Below are 24,377 nucleotides of genomic sequence, written 5' to 3'. Positions count from 1 at the left end.
AGAAAATAAATTTCCATAATTTTGTTATGAAAAAATTTCAAAACTTTATGGGCGTTGGAATTTGAATTTCACGTCATGAAACACTCTTCTTTTGATTTTTTTCCCCCCAACCATTTGAAACCCTTTAAAAACCTCAGCACTCTGGTAGTACAAAAATAGGAGGCAGTTGGGTCTCTCTGGTGGTGCAAGGGGTTAAGTCTCAGCACTATGAAGCTACCTGCAGCCACTGCGGCATTAGTTCGATCCCCGGCCAGGGAGCTACCCACATGGCGCAGCAGACCTCTCCTGTCTCTCCACTGCTCCCCTCAGCAGTGTATTTCAGTCAGTCTGTCTGTTCTGCTCCCCACTCTGTCCTGGTGGATTTTCTCATCCCCCGCATCTCTGGCCTGCACCCCAGCTCTTATATGCATAAATAAATAAAATAAATCTTAAAAAAAAAATAGGAGGCAGACTGGACTGAGCCCAAGGCGGTCTTTGCCCATCCCTGCTGTCTAGGGCTTAAGCCCTGGAGGAGCTGCTGGGGTGAAGGGTCATGGGTGTCTCTGACTTCAACAGGCATTGCTAGAAGCTCTGCAAAGTGGCTTTTTTATTTGGATTTTCATCAGAGCTCTTGAGACTCCTTCTCTGGTGCTCTTTATACCAAAGTTGAAACGTGGCATATCCAAAATTTTTCCTATATACACACACACACACACACACACACACACACACCATAATTTAAATTTTAGAGGCTATTGCTGTATATGTTGTTTTAAAATATGCTTTTCTTACCTCACGAAGTTGTGTCGGTATTATTTTTGTTTTGCCTGACATAAAAGCTAAGCAGAAGCGGCACAGTTAGAACATGCATTGTCTCCCGTGGTAGCCGGAGGGAGGACAGTTCCAGGGCCGCTAACCCCTTGGTCCGGCAGTGTCACTACGAGCTCTCAGGCCTCCTGTCTCTGCTCGGCCCTCCTTGGCATGTGGTGGATAACTTCCCTGGCTGCAGCAGGCCCAGGCTCACATCCTCACTCTCCTTGACAGTCTCCTTGACGCTGAGGAAACAGCTCTAGAAACTCCCCAAGATGTTGCTTCATCCTCCTGTCAGAATTACATCATAGGCCCGTTCCACAGTCAGCCTCGGGCAGGAAAGTGGAATGACCAGGTGTGGCATGGACTGGGGATGGGCCCCGCTTCCCCTTGAAGTGCATGGTCACCCATTACATAAAAATGGCGTCTCCTGGCAAAGATGGCAGGGCATGGGTAGAAGGAAATGGTGCTTAGGTGGCAACCTGACCTGCTGTTTGGGGTTAATATGTATTTGAACAAGGGTTTGTGTGTTTTAAAAAGCATGTGCAGTGAGTCCTCACTTAGCATTGTCTGCGGGTTCTTAGAAACAGCAACTTGCAGTGACACAACCGATAGCAAAGGTCCTGAGATAACGTGGCTTTGGCTAGGATTGTTTTTTCCCAACGTTATGACGTAATGTTGAACAAAACAATGTTATCTGAGGACGTGCTGTACTAAAACCTCTATTCCTTGCATTTTACTTGTCTTGAAATCTCAGCATTTAAGAAGAGGGTGAAATTTTTCTCTCTAAAGGTGGCAAGATGCTGGCCTAGTAAGCTGTGAGCACTTCCGTGTCCTTAGGTCTTGAATTGCTGATTAATATTCTCTCATCTCACCAATCCCCATATCCATGGACAGAGATTGTTTTCAATTTTTCCTCCTGACAGGTATCACAAAGATGATTTATTTTTGGAGCTAAATGTTTGTGCACATTCCTTTTGTCCTTGGAGGGGACCTGCTGGGTCAAAGTATAGGACACTTTAGCTTTTGCTAGATGTCCCCATGTTGGCCTCCAAAAAGTTGGAACCATCTGGCCCTCTTGCCAGCAGGTAGGAGCGCACAGATCAACTCTGCCGGCAGGTGAACCAACTACACTTTTGTGGTCTTTTTTTGGTGAGCAAAGACCTGTTTTCTTCCCCATTTGCATCAGGGTATTACCAGAGGTGCCTGTGAGGCCAGGCTGAGGCGAAGGTCCCCAGGCGTCCCCCAGCTGGGTAGGGGCCTGGCTGATGCCTGCCTGCTCTCCTGCAGGCCCACAAGTATTCATGAAGAGAACTCCCATATATGGAGCCCTGTCTGCAGGACCCCGAGTTCACTGCCCTGAGACTCCCACTGCCCTTTGTGTTTCCTCCCTGGATCCTGAACAAATGTCTTTTCCAGGGGAAGGCAGAGAGCCATGTTATCTCTTAGGGTGGGGGATGCTCCACCAGGCCTGCAGGCCAACTGGGGCCAGTGACCTGGTGTGAGCCCTCCTGTCCAGGCAGCTTTCTGACTTCCTTTTTTTTAAAAAGATTTTTTTATTTATTCATACAAGAACTGGGGTACAGGTCAGAGGCGCCGGAGGGTGAGAGAATTCACCAGAGACAGAGTGGGGAGCAGAACAGGCCGACGAACTGCAGACACTGCTGAGAGGAACAGCAGGTGAGACAGGAGAGGTCTGCCTCGCCATGTGGGATTCTCTCTGGCCAGCCGGGATCGAACCCGCACCGCAGAGGCTGTGGACAGCTTCACAATGTGGCGCTCAACCTGCTGCGCCACCAGGGAGGCCCCAGCTTTCTGACTTCTAAGGAAAAGACTTCTTCCCTTGCTTGCTCCACCACCTTGAGCATTATCTAGGGGTTAGAAACATTTTCTAGGAGTGAGAAGGTTGAAATGTGGATGACAAGCCCCAGTTCGCTCAGTGACAGGTGCCACTGGGGGCCCACTGGGAAGCCATCCTCCCGTTACCACCACCAGGACTCAGCTTCGCTCAGCGCAACTCCATGGCCAGCACCCTCTGCAGAAAGCGGGGCCTTGGGAAGATTCTGCTTTCTATTTGCCAGAGTTCCCATCACCCAGTGCCATCACCCCTGCAGCTTCTTATGGTAGAGAAGTCTTCCCTCTGAGCCCAGGTCGCCATCAAAGGTGGCAAAGGGGAGTCGATGAGGGCCATGTGGGCCTCACGTCCAGCCCTTAGCTCCACATTTGGCTCGGCAGCCCTGATACAGTTAGAGTCTGGGTGTTATTCCCACCGGCCCCTTACTTCTTTGGCTGAAGGGGAGGGGCCGGGGATGAAATTCGGGGTTGGAAGGACTAAGGTGTGGTTCTTGCCTCTGGGCCAGAAGGTTCATGCCTGGGGTCAGGTGGATCCTGCCTGGTTTTGATTTACCCCACATTTGTTTGCACCTGGTACCTCGAGCAGCTCTGGAGGTCTCTGGAAGTGGAAGCGGGTAGACCCGCTTAAGACTTCCACAGGTGACCAGGGGCTGTGGAGGAGCCCCCAGCGCAGGTGGCTGTGCCTGGGAAGATCAGTGGGTTCCTGGTTCCACACACAGGCAAAGGCCCAGCAGGGGCGAATCTGCACCCCAGGAGAGCCCTGGGGAAGTGGGCCCCTAGCACCTGCGAGGAAAAGCAGGCTGGAGGCTGGGTCTGGTCTGAGCCAGCCTCTCAGCCTCACCTACTCCTCACTGAGGGGCACAGGCGGGAGTCAACCCTGGCTCCTACCCACTGGGCAATGCTTCGCTGGCAAGATGGCTGCCGCTGGCCTGGAGGGGCAGGGTCTAGGGCTGTGGCCACACGTTCACAAAGTTCCTGAACACAAACGAGGCCTGATCGAAGTCAGGAGCATTCACTTTTATTTCTAGAGCAGTTTCCACCCTCCCCTGAATTCTGTAGAGTCCAGCGAGGTGAAGCAGGGCCCAGGCTCAGCAGCTCCCCCTCCCAGTGCTGCCCCCTGGCCCTCCCCACTGAAGCCCCATCAAGAGAGCAGCTAATCATTTCTCAGGAGTCGGCACCTGACAAGCCCCCCACCACTCACTTGGGGAGGGCAAAAGGATGTGCCTGGTCTTCCCACAGGCCCTTAAAGCAAATAAAAAAGCAGTACTGAAAAAAAATCCTTCAGTAAGTCTGCAACCCAAAGTCATCTGGTTTGTAAGGAGCCATCACGGCAGGTCGGTTTGGTGCAGGAGAGTGAGCACCAGGAAGGCGGCTCTTCCACGTGACTGACAGATTCTGGGCCCACGTCCCACGGGCTGGCCACCCATCCACACATCCCCGTGCAACCTCAGAGGCCCAGGGGCCGCAGCAGCATCCAAGCACCTCACTCACCCTGCGGTCAGGGCAGCTGTGCAGAGCAGCAGAGACCAACTCACAGGTAAGGAAGGCCTTTTCCCTTCTGGGTTCTGTCAGCGGGGTGGGGAAGGGGAAGGGTGGGGTGCACCAGCAGAAACAAGAAAGCCTGCCTCCTTCTGTCACATGCCCAGTGATGATGAAATTCCCTGGACTTGTAACTCCATTTGTGTGAGAAACGGCAGAAGGGAGTCTGGCTACTCACTCTCTTTCAGCCTTGACTCTGACAGTGGTGTTTTCACTAAAACACACTGCCTGGGGCTTCGGAGACTGGGTTCCTGCTGCAGCAACTTCTTGTGCTTCTGGCTGTTGTATCAGGAACATTCGGGTTTGATTTCCTACCCACCAGGCAGCAGGAGAAACATGTCTCTCCTGCATCCTGGAGGGATGGGAGAAGGACCAGGGAGGCTTGTTCCTTTTGTGCACTTAAGATTCTCACAAGACAAGTCATGCCTGCATCTCTGATGGCCGTGATTTGGCTGAGGAGAAGCTGCCCATCACCCTACCCCCCTTCCCGCTTCCCACCGAAGCAGAGTGGGAACCTGGCTCTGGCCAGCCCGCTGGGGACACGGCCAAGCGTGCAGGGGGCCTCAGACCCCGCCCCCGCGCCCAGGTGTTGACAAAGCCTCCCTTTTCCACTAAAAGGAAGGAGAGGACAGGGGCCAGAATCACCCATTGCATTCCTCCTCCGTGCGGAGTAAAATGACCCTGTTTGGCTCCCATGATGGGGTTAAGAGGGGGCTTACAAAGAGAACAATGGTCATATTGTAGCTGTACCAATTTCAAATTTACTTTTCATGCATAAAAAGGAATCTGCATGCTTCCTGCCTGCCTGGCCTCACGGTGACACTCCCGGGCAAAGGGGAAGTGTGCGGGCAGGGGCCTGGCCCGTGGGCTGGCACATGGTCCAGGAGGGTCCACAGCCACACTGCCTGAGGCAGACAGGATGGAACCTACTTGCTACCAGCCTGGGCGCCATGCTGCCCACATGGGCCCACTGTGTCCCCATGGAGAACCAAGGACATGCACGTGATGAATCAAACCATCTGGAGGCTGCTGAACCCCCAAGGCTCCCGCTGGGACCTGAGCCGCGTTACGAGAACTGCCAGCGGCTGTAGGTGAGCAAAGGTAAGCAGGTAGGAGGCTTGTTAAGGGGCAGGAAGGAGCAAAAATCGGTAATTCCATTTCATCTGGACATGATTGGCAGCTCCTCACCTTGCGATGGCCTCGTGATGGGGATTTTAGGATGGAGTGGGGGGAGGGAGGGAGAGAGACAGACACAGAGAGAGAGAGACTCTGTGTGTGTGTGTGTGTGTGTGTGAAAGAGAGAGAGAGAGAGAGAGAGAGAGAAAGAGCACGAGCCAGTGAGCCGGCAGTCTGCTCAGGGCAAGCAGGCAGGCAGGTTCCTGATGCACCAGGTGCAGGTCGCTGCAGTCCCCAGTAGAGTGGGAAGGGAGGAGCAGCGGGCACTGTTGCTCTGGCCCCAGCCAGGACCCTGGCATGGGGGACAAATGGCACTCGGGACAGTAAAGAACTGGGAGAGGGAAAGGAAATGCTGATGAGCAGTGAAGGGGCAGCAGGTAAGTGGAGGGCAGACACCTTGGGGCTCAGGAAAAGGGCCTCTAGACAAACCAGAGCCTAGGAGGCTGGCCAGGCCAGGCTCTCCAGTGTGAAAGTGCTTGAACTGCAGGCCCCGGAAAGCCCTGTACCTCTAGCTTTTCCCTCTAGAGGGCGCTCTGACCCCACAGAATGGGCTCAACCACCTTAAAGAAACCTAGGGGTGCAGCTTCCAAGGGGCTCTAGAGCCAGCCTGCGCCCGCCCGCCAGGCACCCGTGTAAACATTCATAGCCCTGCCGGGAGGCTGGACTGTAGTGCGGCCACAGCCAGCGAGGTACCTGTGAGAGTAACCACAAAAAAGCTGCCTCCATTTTTCTTTCCCGAGGGAGTTCAGGCGCCATCACAAAGGGGAGTGAGGTTTTCAAGATTTCTGGGCCTGCCACTTAGGCTGGGATTGTTGCCGCTGTGGCTAGAGGCACCTGGAGGTAGGCCCCTCGGGACGGGCACCCGCAGCTGGTGCTCTGGCACAGGCACCCACTTGGGCAGCCCCAGCAGCTCCTGGGCAGGTGGGGAAGGCAGTGGCTGGGAATGGCGGGAATGGCAAGCCAGGGCTCCCTCGCGCACCCCAGCCATGGCGGCTCCACGCAGAGCTGCTCCTCTCAGGCATCTTGGCTGGAGGGCCGCTCAGTCTGGTGGCAGAAGCTGAAGGAAACGTTTACCTGGACAGGTGGCCTCCATCTAAAGGCTGAGAAGCACATGGAGAGCAGAGGACTGGCTCAGGGTGGAGTGGGAAGATGACAAGTTTCAGAAGCCAGCTGGCTCCCAAGGCCTGGAAAGTTCTGGGTGAAAGTTCTCAGCCTCTACTTCACTCCGCCTCCTCCCCCTTGCAGAGGCTGCCAGATGTCCGTCCTCGCTGTCCATCCTGGGCGCCGTGGAGGCTGTGGCACCCGGTGCTGTCACAGCAGCTCCTGCTCGTCGTCCTCAGAGCCAGAGGGGCCCTGGCGCACCTCCTCGTACCACTTGTTGGTGAGGGTTTTCATTTGGATGCGCCCGTGGTGGAGGTCCTGGGCAGGAGACACAAGCGAGCCTTGTCAGGACAGGGTCGGGGCGAGGAAGGAGAGAGCTGTTCTGTACCTTGCGGGGGGACAGCAGGCAGGCCGGCCGGCCACTGGGAACCTCAGTGTTAACTGACTAACTTGAGCCAGCCCTGGGCTTTGTGGGGGTACAGAGACAGGCTGTCACTCGGAAACAGGAGCAGGAGGCAGGATGGGGTGATTAAAAATGTGGCCTCTGGAATCAGACACTCAAGTTCTGCTCATAGTTTTGCCACATGTTGGCTGCGTGACCCAGGGTGGGGGCACCTCATTTCCCCGGGCCTCAGTCTCCCCTGCTGTCACGTGAAGTAACGGCTGCATCTCCTGCCCTGGGGTGTGGGAAAATGAAAGGAAGTAATCATGAAACGCGCCTGGCACAGCGCCTGCTCTTAGCTGCGGTGCTGACGGCAGTCGTGACGGCCGAGGGAGAAAAGGGACTCGGAAACAGAGGGGGCAGCACCCTGAAGGCCTGGGTGGGCATGAGCATGACTTCAGCAAAGTCCACCCAAGTTGTCCCTTTGACAACTGTGCCTGGAGGGAGGAAGGGGTGTCCCAGCCTCGGGCCAGGGCCTGAGGGCCTAGGGGGTCTGAAGTTCCTCAGCTCAGATTCGGGAGCTGATCCCTGTCCTGTGAGTCTACGAGGCAGGAAGACCAAACCATGCTAACAAGTCTATTAGTAAAGCAGCACTAGATCTGGCATCCCAGGAGGAACGGCAGACGCCGAGTTCCGCCGGCACACGAGTCTGAGGAGGAGAAGAGTCCGGCAGGAGGCAGCGGCCTGGCCTAAGGCACCCCGTGAGCCCCCTGCCCACCGACTGGGGGCCTCTGCAGGATCTGAGCAGGGAAGGCAAAGGATCTCCGACCCACCTCTTGGGTCAACCGCCGTGTGAAGAAGGGGTTCAGGTACTTGGCATCCAGCCACACAAAACCTTTGAGGTCCTGCCGCCTGATGTAGTGTGCTTCGTACTCCTCCTCGGTGAGCTCTGACAGGTGCTCCGACTCGATGGTGTTGCCCTGTGGGGTAGCAGAGGCCATCAGGGGGTGCCTTCTTGGAGCCCCCACACTGCACGGCCTCCACCCCGGACCACCAGGGCCCCCAACCTGTATTTTCCCATCAGTGCAGGGGCCTGTGGTCAGCAAGCAGCCCCCTGAATGCCCACAGGAGGTCGGTCAGTGAAAACACAATGGAGACCCCGGACCCCACCCAGTGTAAAGAAAGGTGAAGGTCTGGGCAGGGCCAGAACTGCGAACTCTGCAGGTGACTCTAGTGTGTAGGCAGGAGCAGGAACTGGCACGCTCGGCTCACATTACCAGGGCGCTGAACAGGGAGGCGCCTTTTGTTGCTTTTTCCCTGTGGCTGCAATAGCTCCAGTCCCATCTGCAGGTCGTGTCCACACAGCGGGGAGAGCGCAATCTCCAGGGAAAGGGAGCGGGGATGAGAGGGACCACATGAAAAGGGAACAAAAAAAATGTATCTCCGGATATGGATGGGAGGAGGGGCACGAAGGTGGGATGACAGGCCAGCGTGGCCTGTGCTCCCGTCAGACAGCCTGGCTCAGCCATGCCTGGGGTGGCCCAGGCAAGGAAGTGGCCGCACAGCTTGCCCGGGAGAGGCGGCTGCAGGCAGAGGTGGTGGGGTCTGGGTCTTAGCCTCCCTGCAGCCCTAGCCCAGGAGCCTCTAGTCCCAAGTGGGCTGTTGTCTGTCCTGGGTGGAGGCCCCTCTCTCGTGGGCCTCAAAGCCACTACAAACTCCATCCCCAGCCCCTAACAAGGGGCTTTCAGTAAAGGTTGGAGAATGATGTGATCTTGGAACCTTCCAGTCCTGGTCCTGATGGGGCGGTGTGGGAGGCAGGGGAGGAGAACTGCTTCCCCAGGCCATGACCCAGACACCACGCCCCAAAAGAGCCATGCTCTGAACCTGGGCTCCACTTCCTCAGGTGGGGTGACCTGGGCATCCTCACAGCGCGCCTCAGCCTCACGTCCCGCCTGGCCGCCGTGGCTGCCCCGGTCCCCACTCACCATCTTCTCCGTCTTGCTGAGGTTCACGTCTTTCTTGTTCCGGCGGCGGGCCTTGGCGTCCTCGATGTCCACGAGGCGGATGAGGGGCATGGTGCTGCCACCCAGCAGCAGGATGGTGAAGAGGACGATGATGATGGTGGTGGTGCCGACCAGCTGTCGCTTCTCCATGGGCTCCAGGTCCAGGTGCAGGCTCAGGGCATAGGGGATGGCCCCCCGCAGGCCTGGGGGCAGTGAAGGAAGTGAGGGGGGAGGGTGGGGAGAGGCCCCCCACCAACCCCCTGGATAGCTGGGACTCATTCTCTGAGGGAGAAGCTGCTGGAGAGAAGTGGGGCTGTGGTCGCGCCCCCCACCATTCCCCTGTCACACAGCAGCGGCCAGTGAGGCAGCCTGTCCAGGCCACGAAGCTCCAGGTGCCGCACATGAGGCTTTACTGGGCCAGAGGCTCAGGTGTCAGAAAGCTCGCGGGAACAGACAGGCCCCCCACCCCTACAATGTCCAAGTGAGGAAGCCAGACTGCAAGTGGGTGTCCCCCCAGCAAAGTACAGAAGGCGGCTGGCCCTGCCCCTCTCCTACCTGAAGATGCTGCCCAGCACAGGCCCCGCAGCACTGACCTCTGGTGGTGGCTGGAGGCGGCCGCGGACAGCGTAGCCTCTTGCTCACTCCCCTTTTTGTCCCCTTCCCAGGCTGAACCCAGGGCCCTGAACTGAGCTGGGAAACTCCCTGGCTTGCCGGCTGCCACTAGAAGGGAGATGGGGGTCCTGCCCCTGGGGAGCTCCCGGAGCTGCGGCGAAGGAGATACCAAACGGCCTTGTGAGACGGTGAGTGTCAGCAGGGAGGTGGGTCAAGCACTCAGTGACAGGCCCTGCCCCAGACATGGGCGCCGAAGCCTGACAGCATGATGGGGCCGGACGCCGCAGTTGTCCAGACCGAGCTGAGGACACGTGCGGGAGGGAAGCGGGGATGAGGTCTGGGGTGGGCAGGGCGTCCCAGGAGGCTTTGCTGAGCAATGGTCTGAGCATGAAGACTGGTGCCCGGATTACCTTTGCCCCTACCTTCTCTTTGGGACCTCCCAGGCTGGGGTGGGTGACTCAACTCAGCCTGACCCAGGGGCCTGCGGGTGAATGACCGGCGTGGCGCAGCACACGCACGTGGCGAGCACCGAGCGAGTCGGCGGCCCCTCGGTTACAACACCCACTGCTGTGTTCTGTGGGAGAAGGGTGCCGGCAAAGAAGCCTCGTGGCAGGAGGGTACCAAGTTCAGTCAAGACAATGAGATTAAAGTGTCTGCACGGCATCCAAGGAGGATTCAGGAACAGGAGTGTGGCTCTGAGGAAGGGCCCGGCCGGGAGTGTGGGGACCAGAGGGGAGTGGAGGCCGAGGGACAGATGGTCCGTGAGAACCCCAGACCCGAGGCAGGTCTGGGACTGACTCCTGAGGAAGCCAGTGTTTGAGGGGTCAGGAGAAGAGGAGGAGAAGCTGGGGGGAGCCTCAGGAGCCCTCAGGGGAAAGGCCCGGGGCAAAGGACACGGGGAAGAGGGCCTCGGCTGGAAGGCACAAGGGCAGGGGAGGAAGGAGCCCAAAGCCAAGGAGGTGGGCGGGACGGGGCTGCCAGGGGCCCGGCGGGTCTGGCCGCAGGAGGCTGCTGCTGACCTCGGTCAGGTCAAGTCCTGCCCAGGAGCCAGGCAGCGAGGAAGTGGAGAATGTGGGTGAGGTCAGCCCAAAGAAGTCAGACTGTGAGGGAGGGAGCGGCTGGAGGGGCTGTGGGGCAGGATTTGGTTGAGGTGGTTGTTTTTTGGCTGGAAGGAGAATCTTCACCTGTTTAAATGATAATGGGAGGAGCCAGCAGGGGTGGGGCATCCAGGAAAGAGCTGGACACCAGGGGAGGGAGGCTCAGGAGGGCCTGGGAGCGGATACTCGGGCCAGGAGCCCTCACTGTGTAAAATGCTCCCCTTCCCCATGGAGGGCTCGGGTCATGCCCCCTGCCAAGGAGCTTCTGCAATCTTACCCACACCTGATGTGGGTCCTGGACTTTGAGATTTTCAAGACCTTGGATCTTAAGCACTTTACAATTTTTTTTAGCAATGTTGTTTTTCTCATGGGTAAAAAAGATTGAGAACGAAAGGTTTCCCTTACAACACACACTCGTGTACCCCACTGACATATGTATGTATTTTGAACAGATATTTTTGAAAATGAATTCTGAGAGATTTACAGATATGATGTTAGGTAGGAAATAGCTTCTAAAACATATTGCTATACCCCAACCCACATGGGAATATTTTAATTATACTATTTAAGAAAGCACAAAGAACTGTATGTATTGCTCAAAAATAAATTTAAAGATGCCTAAGGAAAAAAAAATAAAGATGCCTAAGGATCTAATGTGTTTGGAGCCAAAGATTTAGGAAATCACTGGCAGCCTTTAAAAAAGTAGAGGAATACATTGAAGAGGAACTGAAATGTTCAAGCAGCCTAGAGGAGACACATCCAGCCTGGCCTGGAGACAGAGAAGTTTAAACGCTGAGCCTTTATCTGCAGCCTAGAAAGCTTGCAGGCGAGGGAGCGCTTGGCCAGGCTGCCCTGTCGTCAAGGAGGGTGGACGGAAGGAGGGCAATTCCTGGCTCTGCAACACGCAAGCCCTTTGCCCTGGAACCTCAGCTTCCTCCCCTGCAGCGCAGATGCCACCCCCTTGTGGCAGCACTGTGGGGAGCGAGCCTGAGCTACTATTGTTAAGGGCCTGCTGGGCCTGGTCACCGTCCTTGCCTGGTAAGTGGGGCTGGTGGCGTGCGTGGGTCACGAGGAACACGTGCTTTCAAAGGCTGAGCGAAGGGCCTCGCTCTTCCGCACAGGCGCTGGTGCCTTTGCGGGGGTGCTTTCCCTTCAAGGTCCCCTCCGACGGGACTTACCGCTAAACCACATGATGAACATCATCTTGGGTGTGATTTTATGATCGCGGAAGAAATTCAGGAGGTAGGAGAGAGGGAAGATGTTCACCGCTCTGCCAAACAGCACAAGCACCTGTTAGAAGCAACAAACAAAGTCTTAGACGGAAACCCGGCTCTTGGTGTGGAAGCCCGCGGAAGCTCAGGCAACACCCGTGGGCAGCACTCCCCTGGGCACAAGGCTTCAGAGCCCGCTGGGGGTACTTCTGTGTCTGGGAAAGGATGGAGCTCTGTGGCTCAGTAGTCAGAGGGAGGACAAGCAAAGCGGTGACAGTGCACAGAAGCCAGAGCAGAGGGGCAGGACTACCCAGACCTCTGGGAAGGGTAACCTCACACCTCCCGGGGTGTGGCCAGCCTGGGGCAGGCTTGTGCTAACCAGTCCGCCAGCTGGCTGGCCTGCTCTGGTGGAGAGTCAGGTGTTCTGCCTCTTCTGGGGGTGGGGGAGGGCACTGCCCAGGGAAGGAGAGAGGCTGAGAGGGGCCTACCTGCTATGAACATGAACATAAATGCTGCTCCTGGAGCAAGAACGCTGGGCAGGTTCTAAAGAGCCCCCGCCCACACTCACGCCAGCTGCTGAGCAGGGCTTTCGGCCTAGCCCTCTCCAGGGCATGATCTGGAGCATCACGTGAAGTTTTATTATCTAAGTGGATTCTTAGAACTACTTATTAATTTACTCTCACTTTCTTCATGCTGGCTCTCACCATAACTAAGTAGAGAAAAGGAACGGACGTGAGGCTCTCGGCTTATTTGAACAAGCACACTGAGCTGAGTGCGCTTTGCACCGCAAGCCTGGGAGTCTTGCAATGCTTGCTCATACTCAGGCAACAGTTCTGTCCTGGGCGGCATGCTCAGGGTCTGTACACACTGCCTTGTCAGGTTTTGGTCCTTGCAAGGGTCTTATGAAGTAGGTGTCACTGTCTCCATTTCAGAGGCGAGGAAACTGAGACAGAGAAAGGTTTAGTGGTCCACGCTGACCAAGGCAGGAAGCAGCGGAGCCAGGCCTCAAACCCACTTCAATCCCTCAAGCCCATGGCCTTGACCACCAGGCCAAGTCTGAAGGGCGGGATGCATAATCTGCCTGAGAGCTCCTCGAGCGGGCAGAGCCCGCCCGACCGTGTGCTCAGGGCAACTGAGTAACCGTCCTAGGACAGACACACATTCTCCCAACCCACAGCTGAGCCAGTCACTGCTCCACCCACTGAAATGGAATCTTCCATTCCTACACTTGTGTTTCAGGTTTGACCAAATGTGGCCCCATTTACCTGGTGCCACACTAAAAACTAGTATATTTTCCACAAAAGACTTCTGCTGCTGTTCTCTCGTCCTCTCTTGGAGGACAGTAACAGTGACAAAGCAACGTGCTCTTGCTGATTAAGAAGTGGAAGTGCTCAGATTACAAGGAGAAGCATCTTCTCTGTCTCAGTTTCCCCATATACCTAAGAGGTAGGTAGGCCTTGCTGCTTTACACATCATAGGTGACAGTGCTAAAAAAAAGCTTGCCTCTCAATGGCTGGGTTTTACAGTTGGCAGTGAAAGTTACCAACTGAAGATGGGTTATGGTGATTCAACAAGATGCACTTCTTAAGTGCCTTAAATTAAGAGGATCTAAAAAGACAAGAAAGAGGTCAAGTTAGGGACCAGAGTATGAATCAGCAACAGAGCCAAAAGGGGATAAGCTCACACAGTGGGGACAGAGACCCAAGGAAGACAAGGGAGCTGGGGACACCAGGCTGAATGCCCGGGTGCTTGAAGTGTTTGAGTTACTTTGATCAGCTGCCTGAGGGAGCTGGACCTTCCTTTAGATGCTAAATAATTTCCTCCATGCCATTCCCAAAAAGGATTTGATTCTACTGCAAATGATCAAGCTACCTTTTCCTTTTTAAAGTTTATTTTTAATTAGTCTCCTACTGCTACCCCCCAAGTTTATATAACACTGTTTCCCAAACCTTCTTTATGGGAAGAATCATCTGGGATGATTCCTCTGGATGAATCTCCAGGGGAGGAAGAGACTGGTAATCTTTAAACAAGTGTTCAAGGTCATGTTTATAGATGGAAACATTTGAAGGAAACCACAGTAAGAAGCATATGCATTATGCATTATCCAGAAAAAAAAGAAGAAATCATCCTCAGTTCTACAAGCACTGAGAACACTTGGCTGTATTTTCTTTACATACTTCTTTTTTCTATGCGTAATGTTTTTACATGGCTATGATCAATTACATATGTAATCCTGCAATCTGCTTTTATCACCTAACATAGAAACACCAAGTTGTACTCTTAAAGATGATCATAACATTTAAAGTCACTTATAATGAGAAAACCAAGAATATCTTTTCCAGAGATATTCACTTAATTCCATCCCTTTTCATTTTATTGTATGTTTGTGATTTTTTTAAAAAGAAATTATAAAACGGAAGAGTGTCTATGTAGCTGTTGACATTGAATCGTTAACAGTTACATATATGGATCCAGAACACATGGTTATTGAGCTACAGATAAGTAAGTAAATAAAAATCAAGGAAAATACTTACTATGCACCAGATGACAAAGGAAATTTCAAACTTGTGAGGGAAACTAAAAATGGACAGGCCAAGAAATGCAAAGACACATGTTTCTGAAACAAACCAAAGAATGGATTATTCAGCCCCAACTATTTTTTTCCAATAAAGCTCTAAATTGTTAGCAAGCAAACATTCAGAAGTAAGCCAGAATTCGATACTGCACGTTGCTTATTTTCTGGAAGATTCTACAGCCAACACCTTGTTCAAACTTGGATTCCCTCATTCTTTTTTATCATACAAGCAACATGTGCTTGCTATGCAGAATCTCCTAAATTAATGAGTCAACTGTCAAATACTCTTGCAAATAAATACTCTCCCATCTGGAGATGATGATAAATATATGAATCTGTCCATTTGCTGAACACTGTGATTAGCGAGGATCCCGACTGTGGCAAAGTGGCAAAAATTCAGAGCAAATCACTGCAGGCGCCTCATGGCTAGTGTGAAAGGGCCTTTGTTAAGAGTCCTGCCAGAGTGGACAAAGCCGAAATGCCACTGCCAGGTTCGGAAGACGCTCACTCCCAGCAGGACTGGCAGGAAGAGACACGTTCCCACTCTTGGCTCCATGCCACGGTCCAAACAGGCTGGCATTTACTCTCACTGGACAAGCAGTCGCTTGTGCAGCCTAAGAAGAGGCACCTTCTGCATTCCCAGCACTGGGCCTCTGCTTAACCTGTGGTGTCCTCCCAGGACAGCCCAAGACCCAGGGAGACAAAGACTGTCTTTTAAAATAGGCGAAGATCATGAATCGGTGAGGCGATGTTTTTGCTTCAAACATGTCCTTTCAGATCAAGGCTGCAGTCTGCACGGTATACTCACCCTCCTTGCCCTTGAACTTTTTCTTATCTAATAATACTTCTGTGATCTGAGTCAGCTCATGGAGAGCACACTCAGATCTGCATTACGCTTTCCCAGGCCAGCATCGATTCTATTCCATGGATATGTCATGGTTAACTAACGAGTCCCGTCGATGCACATTTAGACTGTTCCACCTCTGGTCACAGGCTAAGTTCCTGGTGGTAGAACTGCTGGGTCGGAGAACCTGTGCCTGTTAAATGCAGAGCGATTCTGCAAGGACTCCAAAAGATGGCGTTGGTACCCGCCGTCCACAGGGTCTGCCTTGCACACGCCCTTGCCAGAGCGGGGTTACCAGACCTAAAATCTGCCAGTCTATGGGCACCACATAGAATTTGATGGTGTCTGGCGTCACATTCCTTCCACTGTGAGGGTCGGGGGAGAGTGTTCAGCCACAGTTTTCTGAGAGCAGTGCCGTGGGAAAAACACACATGGGCCCAGAAAGAGGCAAGCCCTGGCTACAGTCTCACTTGGTAGCTGTGAGCCTGTGGGCACCTGCCTCTTGAAGTCTCTGCACAGCCTGCCCTACTTGCTAGGGCACGGCAGTGTGTAACTAGGGCTTTAAAATGAGATAAGCCCCACAGAAATGCCAGGGCTAACAGGCGACAGTGAGGGCACAGGCACTTGGGGTCCAGTGAGAGAGTGGGTCCTTCGCTCCTGGGTATAAATGAGGGAGAAGTATGCAGGGTCACTGGAGTGGGGGGAGCAGGACCGCACCCTGAAACTGCTTACAGGAAATGGTTGTCATGGCAGACCATGGCCCACCAACCAGCCTCATAAAAAATCTCCGCAAGTGCTGCCCTTCAAAGGTGCGATTGTGAAAGGTCCTGTGGACCAGTTTGGGAAACGCTGCCACTACATCCTTCTCTCAGAAACTTACAATGCATGTTAGCTGACAAGAACTTGTTAAATATTATTACCCCCAGTATTCACCACCTACTTTGATTACGGAGTCTACTTTCACCTAACCATCAATATGTCTTCCAGAGAATATCTTTTTGGAAAGATTCAGTTAATACATTGAAAATGCATACATCTCAGATGTTCATAATTAGTTCTCACTGTCTTCGGTCTTAAAACTGTAGGTGTCAAAAGTCCTATTTATTAGGTATTCCGTTTCCTCCATGGAATCAGAACACCAGAGTGATAAATGCAAGAGAAATGAGTGCAGTATCTGGCTCTGAGGAATTCGGCTTCCTGTCTGCCGGGGAGAATCCCAACTGACTCCTTAAACAGGGCAAGAAACAGCGATTCATGCTGGGGAGGTCGGGGTGGGGGAGCCACACAGAGGCAGAACTCACCGCACAAGAAGGCCACGGTCCGCAGGGTCTGCTGCATGAGGATCTGGGTGACCGGGGACAGGTTATGGTGAGTGTAGTGAGACATCACGATGCCCGAGAACAGGATGGCCATGATACCTAGAGGGGGCGCAAAGCACATGGGCATGAACGGGGCTGAGGAACACTGCCGTGTGGTGCCCAAGAACCTCTCGCCACAGGCCCTGGAGCCCACAGTGCTGGCATTCTGAGGACAAGGAGGAGGCACTCTGCTCTCCCAGTCTGATGACAGCTGCCCTCAGACACCATGGTGGAGGTGGGTGGGCACGGATTTGGCCAGGCTGGGCACCTGGTCACCAGGGCTGCTTTTGACGCTGGCAAAGTGGATATTGTTGCATTGGTGACCCCTTCGAGGACCTCTGCTACCCAGTGTGCACATTTCATATGACTCCACCCATGGCAAGTTCATTGAGCAGAGGAAGCTTGTCACCAAGGGAATGCCCACCTCCACCTTCCAAGAGTGAGAGCCCACTGACATCAAACAGGGTGATGTGGTTTCTGGGTTCTTCACTACCTTGGAGAAGGCTGGGGCTCACTTGAAGGGTGGGACCACAAGGGCCATCTCTGCCCCTTCTGCTGATGCCCCCACGTTTGTGATGGGCATAAACAACTCCCTCAAGATTGTTAGCAACACCTGCACCACCAACCACTTGGCCCCTCTCTGAGGTTACTAACCCACGATGACTGGCATTGTGGAGGGCTCCTGACCACAGTCTGTGTTGTCACTGCCACCCGGAGGACTGTGGATGCCCCTCTGGGAAGCTGTGTGGTGATGGCCCTGCGACAAAAGGGGAGAGACCAGGACCTGGGCCTGGAGCTCATCTCGGGGTCCAAACCGCAGGAAGGCTGGGATGGCACTGATTTTAAGGTGCTCCCTTCCTTACTTGCACTTCAATGCTGGAAGTTTCTGGCTCCTGAGCTTCCAAGGGCTTAGTTTCACCGGGCTGCTTTGAGAGGGGTTATTGATTTGCTGGCCAAGCTGAGACTTTGTAGTTCTTCCTTTGAAGTAAAAGTCAACCCCGGAGTAGCTGGGGCCACATTTAAGTTGTGATGTGAGCGGCCTCCCATCCATGTGGCTGTTCTGCCACAGAGAGGTCGTTCCACAGCCCACGGGTGTCCCGGCATGAGGCAACCACTCCAGAGAGCCAAAGACGCAGGCAGTCGTGTCTGACAGTGGAAAGTGGACATTCCCTTGGGACCGAACGTCCTGAGAGCCCCTGCTAGAGCCCCAGGGAGCTGCCTGCCGGCGCCCAGGCCTGTCCTCCTCAGCATTCTGCAGGAGGCAGGTGGAGTGCGGAAGAGGTTTGGCTGGCCGGTTTCACTAGAACAGGGGTGCGAATCTCAGACTCCTTAGGGGCCAGACAGTAAATATCAAAGTAATAAGTGGGTGAGCAGCACATGGTGGAAAAGGCACAAGCTTCCCCCACCTCGCCCCCACCAAAGTGCTGGCAGCAGCCCCGTGAGATGGGACCAGGTGCTGAAAAGTCTTCCTTCTGATCGTTTGAGAGATGCCAAAAATCTGTTTTTTATGGGAAATCACCCAATTTGTAATGATGGCAACAAATTCAAATGCTGGAAAATTTCCTGTATGGATAAACAAACCCCTGCTGGGGGCTGAGTTCGGCAGCATGAAGATGACGGTCTGCCTAACGCAGGTGCACTGCCAGCCACTACCTACCACCTCCCAGGGCTGGTCTGGGTGGGCATCCCAGAGTTTTGGGGGCCGAGGGAAAGAGGGCGAGGAGTGGGGGCAAAAGCCTTAGCACCTCCCGAAGCAAAGGTGACTTCTCTGCCACCCAGAGAACCCTCCTCCGCTGCAGCTGCCACCGGCACTGGCTGTAAAAACACCACCCGTAAGTGGCGCCATCAGGCCTCCTGCCGGAGATAAAAGGCATGGGTATTTTTGAAAGGGCCCGTGAGGAAGAATGCCTGAGACATTTACTGCTTTTAGAAGGCAACATCATGTAAGGAAGCAGATTGCAGTCCAGCAAAACGTTTGGTCAGCCGTTGGGAAGGAAGGAAGAAAAGCAGCGAGGGAGGGAGGGGGAAGGAAATCTATTCCTATTGTAGTTGCTGTTAAAGCCATTGTGTTAAAATGTAATAAAGGGGCCCACAGGATGGTTTCCGCTACGCTGTACCAGGCTGTGGGCAAAGGCTGAGTCAACTCTTAGTGAGTTTTCTTGTAAATTACTCAATTACAAACATATTTTGTTATAAATCACCCAGACTCAGAGGTTTAGAGTAAAACAAGGAATCTCCTTTGATACCAGGTGCCCAGACGTTAACTATTATTAACACTTTGATATGCAGATACTAATTCTTTCACCACGCTGTTATGAAGTCTATGTTTAAAAAGTTAATAAACAGGATCTGTTGCATCCTTGCTCTGGATTAGCAGCAGTATGGTTTTTGAAAGGCTTCCAACACTTCCCTGTGCACTTACCTGAACCCATCTCACCTAGGCCTATGAGGCCTGGGCCCCTGTGCATCCGCATCTGCAGTTTCCCCTACCAGGCACCCCTCCCCCAGCCTCTCCATGGCCGGGCCTGCATGCCACACAGGTCTCAGAGGACATCTTTCTGACCCTTATCTCGTGCTGCTCCGGAGTTACTTTCTTCACATCATTTTTCCCGCCCTGAAATGATCCTAAGGGTTTCTTCACCTGCTTACTGTCTCCCCTCTGCAGGCGCAAACCTGACTTCTCTTGTTTGCTACCTGACCCTGATCGCAGGGATAGTTCTCAGCACGGGGTAGGCAATTGATAAAATATTTACAGCTTTCCCCCACTATCTGAAAGTAGAATGCTATTTGGTATTACTTGGTAGGTTACTTTTGGGTCTGGGAAAGCTATTACCATTAATTTATATAGAATTTTCTGAGCATTCCCAAACCCCCATACAGGGAAAACATGTATTTATTGAATGAATGAATGAATGGCTTTCCAACTTTCTTAACGGGACAAAAGGGGAAAACAGGACAAAGCAGGATGTATGGTCACCCCTAGCGACACACTGACACAACCTTTCCTCCTTACCACAGCTCAGAGTGGCTCTTAGGTCTGTTTCATAAAGGAAGTAGAGGCTCAGAGCTGCTGAGTGCTGCCTGAAGTCATACACGAATGAGAAGGGGGCTGAGGGCTCACACCAGGTCTGTCTGGTGTCTAACCGCAATGTTCAGAAGAAGGGGGCGCAGTAAATGATTTGTGGGGTGCATGTCCAGCTCACTGGCATTTATAACCACTCACTCTGTCCTTGGTGGGAATGAAAAGAGGAGGTGGTGAGGCAGCAGTGCTCCTGTCCACATTCCTACTGGGGCTGGAGGGCCTCACCAGGCCTGTACATGCTGCTCTGGACACACGCATGACAAAAATCCCAGCAGCAAAGTGTGGCCCAGCTGCACCCATCACCCAGAGGCCATGTGCATTGCCCTACCTCCCCTCCCCACCAGCTCTTGCTCTTTTCACCCCGTTAGCATGGGTAGCCGGACCCCCTCCAGAAATGAAACCCCTACAGCCCCAAACATGGCCTCTCTGAAAGAAAAATGAGAAGAACAATTGCTTGTTTTAGTCACAAATTCCAAAAGGATACATGAAATATCTCTCTGCCACCAGGCACTATTTGTTCCTTTCAAAGGAGTAGGGAACAATTTAGAAAAACAGGTAAATGGAGCCAAGTGACTCACAGGTAATGTTCATGTCCGTGCCAAAATTCATGCATGATAAGAGAGGGGACTTGATGGCAGATACAGGGATGAGATTATCCAAGAGAACTGGCTTGGGATGAAAAAAAAAGTAACCCTGAGGTTTACAAAGGGTTCTCTCATGAAAATGGCCAGAAGCCTCTGTGCTTCCTCCTTGGCAAGATACGCTCCAGGGAACCCTGTGCTGCTCCAGATAGCGCTTGTGGGAAGGAGAATTCCATTCAACAGAGTCATTAAAAACCACCGGGACTTCCACTTTGCCCATAAAGACATAAGTGCTACGCAAACTGCTGTCCAGTCATAAATAACTAGAAAGCCTGATAGAAGGGGGAGGGCTGTGATTTCTGACCGAAGGGAAACAAACAGGGTGGCCGTTCCTCCCACCAGCCCCCGCCCAGTGCACTGCCTAGATGGAGTTTCCAGACTGAGGCTTAGGGAAGCAAAACCCAAACTGAACCTTGCAGTCCCAGTGTCAAGGAGATCAGCAAGTTGGGGGAGGAGGCCAAAGCAGTTGGAATACCAGCGAGGCGGCGTGGCACAGGAGAGCTACAGAGAGTGGCAGAAGGGGCCTCTTGAACCTTTGATACTGATCTGGTACACAGGTCAGGTGACAGCCCAATGGGCTGGGGAGAGAACCACTAAAAGGGAACAGGTAGAACAATGCCCAAAGCAGATACAGGACTGGGAACAGTTTATGTTCTCACCAGCCCGAGTGGACTGACCTTATAATACATGATAGCCACGAGGCAGAGTTCTCAGAGGCCACTGCCTTGGTTTCCTGGGCTACTTTGGACTTGCCCTTTGCACAACGTTTAAAAGTAAACCTCAGGGGCCTCCCTGGTGGTGCAAGGGGTTAAGTCTCAGTACTATCAAGCTATTGGGAGCGTGAGTTTGATTCCCAATTCCTGGCCAGGGAGGTGACCCACATGGCGCAGCAGATATCTCCTGACTTGCCCACTGCTCCCCTTAGCAGTGTATTTTGGCAGATCTGCCTGTTCTGCTCCCCACTCTGTCTCTGATGAATCCTCTCACCCCTTGCGCATCTGGCCTACACCCCAGCTCTTGTATGCATAAATTTAAAAAAATCTTAAAAAAAAAGTAAACCTCAAAAGAATTAAACAAATTTGAAGCAAATTAGATACATGGCAGAAAAAGCCCAGAATTCTATGAAGGAATACCATAAAATCTAGTTTGAACAACACAAAAAAGTTCACAATGACTGGCATTCCATTGTAAATTAACAGACAAAGTGCAGGCAAAGATGACTTATAAACAGACCTAGAATTGACAGAGATGATGGAATTAGCAAATAAGGGCATTTAAACAGCTATTGGAAATATGATTAGGAATGTGGAGACAACATGAAGAGAGAAAATGGAAGATATAAAAATGACCCAAAGGGAACTTGTGTAGATGACTAACACAATATCTGAAATGAAAAATGCACTTGCTGAGAGTAGCAGGACTGAGCAGGGCCAAAGAAAATATTAGTGAACTTGAAGACACAGCAACAGAAGGTAGTCAAAATAAGCACAGAGAAAAATGTCTTAAAATTAAGGCAAAGTGTATTGTGAGGTGATGACATGTTATTCTGAAAGGAGAGGGAAAACAGAAAAACTGCTTAAAGCGATGGGTACAAATTGACCAAATTCAACAAAAAGCTATAATCTCACATTAAATAAATGACCCAAGGAGCTCAACAAGCTCCAAGAAAACCACATCAAGGCACATCAAAATCAAATTGCCACACAGCTATCAGCAAGACTGAACTTTTAAAATTGAAAGTAAAAGTTGAAGGGAGTTGTTGGGAAGGAAGTCTAGAGACTTTGAAGTCACTTGGTGGTTTCTAATAAAGTAAAATATATATTAACCATTTGACTCAGCAATCACACTCCTAGGTATTTTATCCAAGATAAACCAAAAGATTTGCACAAATATTTGTAGCTAAAATCTGGAAAACCTCAAAATGTTCTTCAAATGATCAACAGCTAAAATACAGACTATGTGCAAAAACATGTCTCTCAAGAACACTATAACTCAGAGAGAGGACTACATATTACATGATTTCTTTTTTATGACAGTCTGGAAAAGGCAAAACTATGGTGACAGAATGCAGATGAATGGGCGCTAGGGCTCAGGGATTGAGTGCCCTTGGCCCCGACCTTTGAGTGAAGGTCCTTCAGAGGCCTTGTTCTGGAGAGAGGCAGCATGGATGTGGTGTTTTGATCTCTGCTGCAGGGTGGTTGGTAAAGAGGAAATCACACTGAGCTCCTGGATCCAAGCAGGTCTACCCCCAGGTGTATCCTGGGGCACAAGGGAGTCCCCTTTACTGCCTAAGCTCTTGAGTCATAACTTACTTTTGGGACTGGGCCCGTGCCCTCACATCTCCGTGTGCTCTGACACTCACCTGAGAGGGAGATTCCTTCCGCGAGCCCATAGGGAAGATAAGCGAAAATGATCATCATGCCAAACTCCAAGGAAGGTGTTTTCCTTAGGTCAATATGCTTTAGCACGTAGAAGACAATTGTCAAGGCAAAAGAACCCCAAGACAGTGGACGGGCAGCTTGGAGAAGTCACAAGCCTGCGGCCTCCCAGCACAGAGATTCTGGGGCATCCCAGGGAACAACTGAACATTTATCAGAATTTAGGAAATTTTTCTTGGTTGGGAGACTGTTGTTATGAACAAGGGAACCTGACAAAGTATTAAGCTTAAAACATAAATTCCCGACACGAGTGGGAGGGGAGGAACGAGAATCAGCCCGCCTCAGTTCACTTTAACACGCTGACTTGCTGGGCTGGGGACACGCAGGGGCTGCAGGGGCAGAGCTGGGCCCGACCAATCTTTTACCTCTTCCGAAGACGTGGGGTGAGATCACTAATGGGGTTTCCACGTAAGGACCTTTCTTCCTGTCCTGGAAATTTCTAAACTCACATTCCTGTGACGAGAGCCTTCTGCATGTTCAAACACGGTTCACATGCCTAAGTGTACACCTGTCTACTCAGCTACGTCCCAATGCTGCTCCTCTTTTTTACTAAAAATAGAAATATGGAGGAAAATGCTGAATTGGAAGAAAGTCGACTCCTTTCTGTTTATTGGTACAACATGAGAAGCTGTCAGCCAACTCAAGTGAGCCTTTAGACTTCTGGACAAAGGAGCTGAAGGAAAATTCAACAGGATGGCAGACAGACATGCCTCTCGTAGGCAAAGAGGCTTTTCCGGCCATCTGTGAAGCAAACCGTGTGGAGGGGGGCCGGTGGCCATCTCTGTACAATGCAGTCTGAGGCTGGCGTAGAAACAGTGTCTGTTCCTCTGTTAGTCATGAAGACTCTCCTACAGCAATAAATGTGTCACTGGCTCATCAACAGGCCACCTTCCTTCTCTGACTGGAAAATCTTATGGGCTGTCAGGCAACAAAATCAGTACCAAGAGCTTAGATGGCACTCGCCTTGAAAGTCTCTTTTCCAGGCCTCCCAGATGAACACTTTCAGTGGGGTAAAGATTTTCTCATCCTGACATTTTCAATGGAAATTAAATCTCAATTTCCTGAGTGTGAAAAATGAAGCAGCATGAAAATGAAAATCATCTGACTGTAGTTAGAGTCTGAGAACTGAGGAGCCCCCACCGCAAACGGATCTGATTTCCAGCAGCACTCAAGCTTTTTGGGCTTTGAAAAATGACATCTTAAATTTTATATGCTAAATAAAAAGTATCTTTGAGTTTAAAGTGTTGCTCAAACCAAAATTAAACATGAAAATCCCTTCTTCAAACAAGCCACAGATGAAAATTGGCCCCCTTAAAGAAGAAGAGAAAATGGCTAAAGATGGAATGTAATTAAGAATCAGCTTCTCAGCCATGTGTGTTCATCATATTAAAAGGATATTAATGCAGAGATTAAGCCGGTGAGGGTGCCGAGCGCCGCTGAGCCAAAGAACATTTTGAGGAAGTAGCCAAGGGCTTGTAAAAATGTTTGCCACCCACTGACATCTGACATATTTTTTCTTGTTAAACCTTCAGCTGTGCTAGGAAATAAGAAAAAACAAAACAAAACAGAAAGAAGTTAAAATGTTATAGACAGTTATTCAAAATTAACTTAGAACTTGAAAATTATTATTTGCTTATTCTTTCATTCATTCATTCCATCATTTAGTTGGTTAGGG

At 51.9% G+C, this 24,377-nt stretch overlaps 1 protein-coding gene across 1 annotated transcript in view; it reads right to left on the bottom strand.

Moving 5' to 3' along the window:
- Positions 1-2,296: 2,296 nt before the first annotated feature.
- SLC9A8 (solute carrier family 9 member A8) overlaps positions 2,297-24,377 on the bottom strand; it is a 58,880-nt gene continuing 36,799 nt past the window's right edge. The window contains exons 9-16 of the mRNA XM_037500220.2: positions 24,101-24,239; positions 22,627-22,732; positions 16,485-16,601; positions 14,299-14,381; positions 11,732-11,843; positions 8,827-9,047; positions 7,675-7,821; positions 2,297-6,777 (exon numbers count right to left, since the gene is read on the bottom strand). Coding sequence (XP_037356117.1) covers positions 6,670-6,777; positions 7,675-7,821; positions 8,827-9,047; positions 11,732-11,843; positions 14,299-14,381; positions 16,485-16,601; positions 22,627-22,732; positions 24,101-24,239 — 1,033 coding nt within the window. The 3' untranslated portion in view covers positions 2,297-6,669. The remainder of the gene's footprint in view (positions 6,778-7,674; positions 7,822-8,826; positions 9,048-11,731; positions 11,844-14,298; positions 14,382-16,484; positions 16,602-22,626; positions 22,733-24,100; positions 24,240-24,377) is intronic.

The sequence above is a fragment of the Talpa occidentalis genome, unplaced genomic scaffold (genome assembly GCF_014898055.3).
Source record: "Talpa occidentalis isolate TD23 unplaced genomic scaffold, MPIMG_talOcc4v2.1 talOcc4.10, whole genome shotgun sequence".
NCBI lineage: Eukaryota > Metazoa > Chordata > Mammalia > Eulipotyphla > Talpidae > Talpa > Talpa occidentalis.
Note: the sequence above shows the minus strand (reverse complement) of the source record. Positions and strands in the feature narration are given on the sequence as shown.